At 39.6% G+C, this 9,733-nt stretch overlaps 1 protein-coding gene across 1 annotated transcript; it reads right to left on the reverse strand.

The window, feature by feature from the left end:
• Window positions 1-1,179: 1,179 nt before the first annotated feature.
• LOC106578732 (small ribosomal subunit protein uS10) lies at window positions 1,180-8,474 on the reverse strand. The gene is made up of 4 exons (XM_014157862.3): window positions 8,342-8,474; window positions 7,440-7,539; window positions 7,151-7,224; window positions 1,180-1,399 (listed from the first exon to the last, which is right to left on the reverse strand). Exons 1-4 carry the CDS (start codon window positions 8,342-8,344, stop codon window positions 1,217-1,219), a joined length of 360 nt encoding a protein of 119 aa, XP_014013337.1. The 5' UTR covers window positions 8,345-8,474; the 3' UTR covers window positions 1,180-1,216.
• Between the last annotated feature and the right edge of the window lie 1,259 nt (window positions 8,475-9,733).

Here is a 9,733-nt window from a genome sequence, read left to right on the forward strand (position 1 = left end):
ACACAAGTCAGTTACACTTAAACTAAATCTTTTAAAGTGAGAGCTTTGCAATAGCAATGGCTTGTCGACAAATCACAATTTCTGATGATCCGTTGAAAAGCCACGAGACAAAAGTACAAAGGTCTTTTATAACCAAGGTACACCCCTTTCAACCTACATGCCGAACAGATATATCGAATGGGTCACAAGGTTAAGATTTGTATGAAAGATACCTATAATGCATCTGCTGTGTCAAGTTTATTGACCAGTGTCTGGCCCTCAAACTCCAAACTAGAACCATCTCTCTCTGGTACCATATAGAACAGAAACATTAACTCATGCTCTGGAATGCTCTTTAGGTTTTACCACCCAAAGACATCTTAATTCTCCTCTGTCAGTGTTCTCACAGAGGCCCATCCTCAGTAGACCACACACAATAGCTATAATACTCTGTCAAATAAAACAACCATTTGATGCAATAAAAGACTTAACATAATCTTGCACTATTTCTCACATACTTTACACCGAGAATAACACTGATGTATACACAGACAGTTCACCAGTGTTTTGAGGATTTTCACACTGACGATTAAAAACCTATCCAAACCAAAACTGAAAGTGCAAACCACTGCAAGGTGACTGGGAATACAGTCAAGTTTAGCCAGCTGTAAGGCAATAACCAGGCAAAACATCAGTACAGTGTCAGAATTCAATAACTCAGACATTACACCCGGAAAAGATCCAATCTGTATTCCATCTTGAAATCCATAGATAGGGACTCATATTTCATTATTTACTCCTAAATCGTTGCAATGATCTTTTCAGTGTAGTTCTGTTTTGCAACAAATCTAGGTCTACCTCATTACAGGCATGACAAGGGGGTGGCAGATATAACTAACCCAATGTTTGCCCTTTCATCGGCAGCAGTTCTACATGAGTGTCACACCGTAACCATTAGTGGGTTACACTTATGCGACTCCTTTCACCAATTAATTTAAACATCCTGTAGTGCAAGCCCACTTGTGATGAGGACCCAACGCCAATCAAGTTGAGAACCATTTTTTTTTAATGAAATATTCCTATATTGATAGGTCAATTTCATAGCATACCACAATTTTCCAAAAAACCACCCATCTCGTTAGTGCCACTACCAACACTGAAAATCCTGTGGCATTGAATAATGAGCCAAGACTGTGGCAATTCAGTTTCCATCTTTTTATTGCATGTACAAAACAGCTTATGCGTCAGCAATGGTGACCTCGACCTCTACACCAGGCTCAATGCTGATGGAGGTGATCTGCTTGACAATCTCAGAGGGACTGTGCAGGTCGATAAGACGCTTGTGGATCCGCATCTGGAAGCGATCCCAGGTCTTGGAACCCTCTCCACAGGGGGTCTTCCTGGTTGTGATACGCAGAGTCTGAAAGGAGATGAGAATATAAAATAAGATTATACCATAGCTGAACAGACATCCAGGTACTTCCGCAGGTGCTGGAGTTTTAGGCAAACTCATGCAAAACAAAGCTGCACACTGCTGCTCCCAGGTGATATTTATTTAAAACAACATTTTGACCCTCATGGAAGACCCATTTCAGGTGTGGGTGGAATATATATATATATAGTGCTCAGTGACATCACTTCCTGAAACAGGAGGTAAAAAAAAAAGTTTCACAATATTAACATTCAATGTATAAAAATATATTATACACAGGGAGAGTTATCAATATTTACAGTAAAGTTTTTTTTAAAGACCCAAACATGAGGGAGTGGTTAAATCTGATTACCCACCAGAAAAAAGGGAAACTTTGGGACAAGGTTCCAGAAGGTAATTACAAATGTGGCAAATGTCCTCAATGCAGCTTTATGTACAAATGCAACTTATTTACCCACCCCCGCAAAGGCCAAAGATTGAACTTCTCTAGGGTAGGGGGCAGTATTTTGACGCCCGGATGAAAGGCATGCCCGTAGTAAACTGCCTGCTACTCAGGCTCAGAAGGTAGGATATGCATATTATTAGTAGATTTGGATAGAAAACACTGAAGTTTCTAAAACTCTCTGAATGATGTCTGTGAGTATAACAGAACTCATATGGCAGGCAAAAACCTGAGAAAAATCCAACGAGGAAGTGTGGAAATCTGAGGTTTTCAAGTGATTGCCAATACAGTATACAGTGACTTAGGGTTCATTTTGCACTTCCTAAGGCTTCCACTAGATGTCAACAGTCTTTAGAACATTGTTTCATGCTTCACTGTGAATGGGGAGAGAATAAGAGGTCCTGGAAGTAGCTGACAGAAAATGACATGAGTTCAGTGGCGCGCACTCACGAGAGTTAGCTGTGTTCCTTTTCTTTTTTGAAGACATTGGAATTGTCCGGTTGGAATATTACTGAAGATGTATGATAAAAACATCCTAAAGATTGATGCTATACATCATTTGACGTTTCTACGAACGTAAATATAACTTTTTTTACTTTTCGTCGTGACATTTTGCACGCGCTTCCTGCATTGAGTACTAGACTAAACGCGGGAACAAAAAGGAGGTATTTGGACATAAATTATGGACTTTATTGAACAAAACAAACATTTATTCTGGAACTGGGATTCCTGGGAGTGCATTCTGATGAAGATCAAAGGTAAGTGAATATTTATGTAATTTTTGTCATTTCTGTTGACTCCAAAATGGCGGGTATCTGTATGGCTTGTTAGCGCTGTACTCAGATTATTTTAAAATTTGCTTTCGCTGTAAAGCTTTTTTGAAATCTGACTCAGCGGTTGCATTAAGGAGAAGTGTATCTATAATTCTTTAAATAACTGTTGAATATTTTAGCAACGTTTATGATGAGTATTTCTGTAAATTGATGTGCTCATTCACCGGAAGTTTTGGGAGGCAAAACATTTCTGAACAATGTAAAATGTTTTTTTTTTTATATTAATATGAACTTTATCGAACAAAACATACATGTATTGTGTAACATTGAGTCCTGGGAGTGTCATCTGATGAAGATCAAAGGTTAGTGATTAACTTTAGCTGTATTTCTGTTTGTGACACCTCTCCTTGCTTGGAAAATGGCTGTGGTTTTTCTTGTTTAGGTGCAGTCCTAACAATCTAATGTTATGCTTTCGCCGTAAAGCCCTTTTGAAATCGTACAATGTGGTTGGATTAACGAGAAGTGCATCTTTAAAATGGGATAAAATAGTTGCATGTTTGAGAAATTAGAATTGAGATTTTTGTTGTTTTGAATTTGCCGCCCTGCTATTTCACTGGCTGTTGAATAGTGTCCCACATACCCTAGAGAGGTTAAGATCAAGGGCCTGATTACCTGCATGTCCACCAATGTTATTTACATGTTGAAATGTCCTTGTGGTCCGTCTTACGTAGGGAAAAGCCTTAAGACACGGATCAGTGAGCACCGCAGCAATATACAGACAGGCGAGACAAAACATCTGGTTGCTGCTCATTTTACACAAGCTAGGCATACTATTAGTTCTTAGTTGTATTGGAATAGAAATGGTCAAGATGTCCCGCAGGGGAGGGGACACAGAGGAAACTTCTTAAAAGGGAATCTTTCTGGATCTACAGGCTCAGTCTCTTGACCTTAACCTCTTAGGGCTAGGGGGCAGTATTTACACGGCCGGATAAAATACGTACCCGATTTAATCTGGTTACTACTCCTACCCAGTAACTAGAATATGCATATACTTATTAGATATGGATAGAAAACACCCTAAAGTTTCTAAAACTGTTTGAATGGTGTCTGAGTATAACAGAAGTCATATGGCAGGCAAAAACCTGAGAGATTCCTTTACAGGAAGTGGCCTGTATGACCATTTATTGGCTTTCTTTGACATCTCTTTCCAAAACAAAGGATCTCTGCGGTAATGTGACACTTCCCACGGCTCCCATAGGCTCTCAGAGCCCGGGAAAAAGCTGAATGTCGTCATTCCAGCCCCAGGCTGAAACACATTATCGCCTTTCTCAAGTGGCCGATCAAGGGACTGTGGGCTTAGGCGCGTGCACTGGTCGCCCCCGTCTTTCTTTTTTTCCCTCTATTTACCGAAACGCAGATTCCCGGTCGGAATATTATCGCTTTTTTACGAGAAATTGCATAAAAATTGATTTTAAACAGCGGTTGACATGCTTCGAAGTACGGTAATGGAATATTTAGACATTTGTCACGAAATGCACCATGCTCGTAACCCTGATTTACCATTTCGGATAGTGTCTGGAACGCACGAACAAAACGCCGCTATTTGGATATAACGATGGATTATTTGGGACCAAACCAACATTTGTTATTGAAGTAGAAGTCCTGGGAGTGCATTCTGATGAAGAACATCAAAGGTAATCAAACTTTTGTAATAGTAAATCTGATTTTGGTGAAGGCTAAACTTGCTGGGTGTCTAAATAGCTAGCCCGTGATGGCTGGGCTATGTACTTAGAATATTGCAAAATGTGCTTTCACCAAAAAGCTATTTTAAAATTGGACATATCGAGTGCATAGAGGAGTTCTGTATCTATAATTCTTAAAATAATTGTTATGCTTTTTGTGAACGTTTATCGTGAGTAATTTAGTAAATTGTTAGTAAATTCCCCGGAAGTTTGCTAGTTCTGAATGTCACATGCTAATGTAAAAAGCTGGTTTTTGATATAAATATGAACTTGATTGAACAAAACATGCATGTATTGTATAACAATGTCCTAGGGTTGTCATCTGATGAAGATCAAAGGTTAGTGCTACATTTAGCTGTGGTTTGGGTTTATGTGACATTATATGCTAGCTTGAAAAATGGGTGTCTGATTAGATTTTGTCAGCAGAGTACCCAGCCAGAAATAATGTTTTGCTTTCGTGGTAAAGCCTTTTTGAAATCGGACAGTGTGGTTAGATTAACGAGAGTATTGTCTTTAAATAGCTGTAAAATAGTCATATGTTTGAGAAATTGAAGTAATAGCATTTCTAAGGCATTTGAAAATCGCGCCACAGGATTCAACTGGCTGTTACGTAGGTGGGACGATTTGGTTCCACCTAGCCCAGAGAGGTTAACGAGGAGTTTGACATGAAACCGTTTTTAGAATGTCAATATGTCTAAATTGCTTTCTTTAATCCTAATTGAATATTGTATGTATATTACTGTAAATATGGTTTGGTCCAAAATAATCCATCGTTATATCCGAATAGCGGCGTTTTGTTCGTGCGTTCCAGACACTATCCGAAATAGTAAAGAAGTGTCGCGCGCATGGCGCAATTCGTGACAATAAAATTCTAAATATTCCATTACCGTACTTCGAAGCATGTCAACCGCTGTTTAAAATCAATTTTTACGCCATTTTTCTCGTAGAAAAGCGATAATATTCCGACAGGGAATCTCCTTTTCGGCAAACAGAGGAAAAAATCCCAAAGGCGGGGGTGGTCGGGTCATGCGCATAAGCCCAGTGTCCCTTGATCGGCCACTTGAGAAAGGCGATAATGTGTTTCAGCCTGGGGCTGGAATGACGACATTGTTTTTTCCCGGGCTCTGAGCGCCTATGGACGACGTGGGAAGTGTCACGTTAGAGCAGAGATCCTTAGTAAATGATAGAGATGGAAAAGAAGTTCAAGAAATGGTCAGACAGGTCACTTCCTGTAAAGGAATCTCTCAGGTTTTGACCTGCCATTTGAGTTCTGTTATACACAGACACCATTCAAACAGTTTTAGAAAATGTAGGGTGTTTTCTATCCATATGTAATAAGTATATGCATATTCTAGTTACTGGGTAGGAGTGGTAACCAGATTAAATCGGGTATGTTTTTTATCCAGCCGTGTCAATACTGCCCCCTAGCCCTAACAGGTTAAACAGCGTTTGACATGCTTCGAAGTACGGTAATGGAATATTTTGACATTTTTGGTCACCCTTCGGATAGTGTCCTGAAAACACAAACAAAACGGTATTTGAATATAACTATGGATTATTTGGAACCAAAACATTTGTTGTTGAAGTAGAAGTCCTGGGAGTGCATTCTGACGAATAACAGCAAAGGTAAGCCAATATTTCTTATAATAAGTCTGAGTTTGGTGAGGGCCAAACTTGGTGGGTGTCAAATTAGCTAGCCGTGATGGCCGAGCTATCTACTCAGAATATTGCAAAATGTGCTTTCGCCGAAAAGCTATTTTAAAATCGGACAGTGGTTGCATCCAGGAGTAGTCCATCTATAATTCTTAAATAATTGTTATATATTTTGTCAACGTTTATGATGAGTATTTTTGTAAATTGATGCGCACATTCACCAGGAGTTTTGGTGGGAATACATTTTCTGAACATCATGCGCCAATGTAAAATGCTGTTTTTGGATACAAATATGAACTCTATCGAACAAAACATACATGTATTGTGTAACATGATGTCCTAGAAGTGTCATCTGATGAAGATCAAAGGTTAGTGCTTCATTTAGCTGTGTTTTGGGTTTTATTGACATGTCCTTGCTTGGAAAATGGCTGTGTGATTATTTGTGTCTATGTACTCTCCTAACATAATCTAATGTTTTGCTTTCGCTGTAAAGCCTTTTTGAAATCGGACAATGTGGTTACATCAAGGAGAAGTGCATCTTTAAAATGGTGTAAAATAGTTGTATGTTTGAGGAAGTTGAATTATGACTTTTTGTTGTTTTGAATATGCCGCCCTGATATTTCACTGGCTGTGTCCAGCAGGTGGGTGTCCCACATAGCCCATAGAAGTTAAAGGGGCAGCTGTCTTATTTGATATTTTGGGTAAAAGATTCAGACAAAATGAAACAATATAACATTGTAAATACATTTCTGTTTTAAAAACATTAGAGCATGGTCAGTTTGTTTTTGATGCAATGATTTAAATATTTTGGCAGAAAATCTTGTCAGGTAGATGGAAAAATCTAACAGCCAGTGTGGCTGGTGGGCCAAAAAGCACATTTTGGCCATGGATCTGGTAAAAAAAATAAATAAATAAACTCATCCCATCTTCTGCAGCTTTAGTCCTAGTGACAGTTGTCAGAACGAAGTTAGTCATGTCTTCCACAATTCAATCCGAGCCGCCAGAGCGGGCAGAAAGAGCAAGGACATTGATTTGGCATCACCTCTATAGAGACCTGGGGTAGACCACAGATGTGAGTCTCAGGCTGTCAAGGATGCAGCGAAGTCCACCATCTATATCTGATACATACCTTGGTGGGCATACGGACTGGTCCCTTCACCTTGAGGTTCTTCTCCTTAGCGCCACGGATGAGGTCTGCACACACTGAGGATACAAAGGAAAACAGCTGCATGTCAAAAGAAAGTAGCATGTGTGTGCCAATGTGCACACAAGGCTCAGAATTGCATATGATAAACCAGAATTTGTCAGCTTTTCTATGTCATCTCAAGTTATCCTCATAGCCAAAGGTGTTGACTCAAAGTTATGGCAGTATATAACAATTTCACTTATGACTGAATGCCATAGCAAAGTGAGCTTACCCTTTTCCAGAGACTTGACATTGCGGCTAGTGAGGGTGATACGGATGCGATGGATGGCAACCTCAGCCTCAACAGGGGCTTTACCAGTGTCCTTGAATGCCTACAGGTGCAAGAAAATGTGCTCAGAATAACATGAGTGAGAATTTGTCATAACCCCCCTCTTACACTCCTTGCCAACGGTGCAGAAGCAATGAATGCATGCAGAGTAGCCAGGACTGAATGTTCTACAAGCAAGCTCCAGAAATAAAGTGAATTAGAGGATTTCAGCATCTGGGGGTACACCTTGTTAGTCCAATGGTCACTTAAATTTAAGTTACTTAGGTAATTGCTAGCCTACACACGCGTTGTTTTATTGACCTAAACAAAAGTAAATGGCTTCAGGCGTACCTAGTAACGTTAACGTTAATAGCCATGTTTCACTCCATCGGTCCATCAACGAAAATTCAATTGAGGTGGAGGTTTATAAACCCAACTACATTTGTACGGCTTCGAAGTATGTTAACTAACCAAGACGTAATGTCAAGTTAGTTTGGCAGATGGGGGGGGGGGGTTACTATAATAAAAAGGGACATGTTCCGTTGGCTAACAAGCAAATCAGGCATCGGCAAATACTTATTTATTTGGTCTCATTTAAAACTATAAACGTCACATCAAAACCGTTGCAAAACTATTTATACGACATCAGATCTCCGCCCATTAATTGAGGAATCTACAGCAAGCTAAAGTTAAGGGCCAAAATAGCTAGCTAACGTCAGCCGTCTTAACTAGTTACCTACTACATATGTGCGCAATTTCTCGGATTCAAAAGAAAAACCCAACTGTTCCATGTTGCACGTAGCTAGTTAGCTATATGTAATGACTGTAGCTACCGTATAGTTTAAGGAATGAAAATGTTCTCTTACCATTTCTTATATATATATATTCCCGACCGACTTATTCGTAAATTCCAAGCGAACAGAACAGCGGTGAGTCAGGAACATAAACTCTGTGTTAGTTTTTTGCGAAAGGATAGAATCAGGCCTGCTTCCATATTTATACCTCTTTTGGGTACCACGTGATCTTTGTACCGAAGATAAACCAATAGTATGGCCTAAATGCGAAGGAGGCGTATCTGAACAAAATACTTCTTGAATAAATACCTTTTTATCCATGTTTTTACCTGAATAATGTAATTATTCCAAGGGATATCGGGGTACCCTACACATTCTGAAAATTCCACCTAGTTAAGTTTGTTGTGTAGAGTATGGAACTTTTTTTTGCCTTGATAGCCTATGTAATGCTTGCCTGTGTTGCTGTCTGTTATGTAGCATATTGTTGCTTTTTATGTGATAATGTTTTAACTAACTGTACCTACAGCTAAAGAATACACTTTGAATTGCCTAAGGGGTCCATTTAATCAGATACCCTTCTAGCGGTGTCAGAGGTGGAACTCTATTAGAACGGCTCCCGACAACTGCACAAGCGGCTCTTGGCATTATATAGCTAAAGCAGACATTGCCATTTGCTGCACAGAGTCACATTAAGATAAATCCCATGCATTCCTTACAAGTTCAAACACTGGAATGTGAGATGTAATCTACGCTTGATTAGGCTGATAGACATCTTCATTATTTTGTTTAATTATTTTCAACTTGAGCTTCATTATTTCTGCAGTATATAGACTACAGTGGAGATTTTAGCATGTACAGAGCATTCGGAAAGTATTCAGACCCCTTGACTTTTACCACATTTTGTTATGTTACAGCCTATTCTAAAATGGATTTAATTGTTTTTTTCCCCTCATCAATCTACACACAATACACCATAATGACAGGTTTTAATTTTTTTGCAAATGTATTAAAAATAAAAAACTTAAATATCACATTTACATAAGTATTCAGACTCTTTACTCAGTACTTTATTAAAGCACCTTTGGCAGTGATTACAGTCTCGGGTCTTCTTGGGTTTGACGCTACAAGCTTGGCACACCTGTATTTGGGGAGTTTGCCCCATTCATCTCTACAGATCCACTCAAGCTCTGTCAGGTTAGATAGGGAGCGTTGTTGCACAGCGACTTTCAGGTCTCTCCAGAGATGTTAGATCGGGTTCAAGTCCAGGCTCTGGCTGGACCATTCAAGGACATTTACAGACTTGTCCCAAAGCCACTCCTGCCTTGTCTTGGCTGTGTGCTTAGGGTTGTTGTCCTGTTGGAAGGTTAACCTTCACCCCAGTCTGAGGTCCTGAGTGCTCTGGAGCAGGTTTTCATCAAGGATCTCTCTGTACTTGGCTCCATTCATCTTTCCCTCGATCCTGAC

This window comes from Salmo salar, chromosome 19 (genome assembly GCF_965601325.2).
Source record: "Salmo salar chromosome 19, fSalSal1, whole genome shotgun sequence".
NCBI lineage: Eukaryota > Metazoa > Chordata > Actinopteri > Salmoniformes > Salmonidae > Salmo > Salmo salar.

What these genes read in the sequence shown, in the direction of transcription:
- LOC106578732 (XM_014157862.3), bottom strand. An exon ending in TGTCAAGTCTCTGGAAAAGG is followed by an intron (nt 7,225 to 7,439) that starts GTAAGCTCACTT and finishes TTGTATCCTCAG; the next exon opens with TGTGTGCAGACCTCATCCGT. An exon ending in CAGTCCGTATGCCCACCAAG is followed by an intron (nt 1,400 to 7,150) that starts GTATGTATCAGA and finishes ATCTCCTTTCAG; the next exon opens with ACTCTGCGTATCACAACCAG.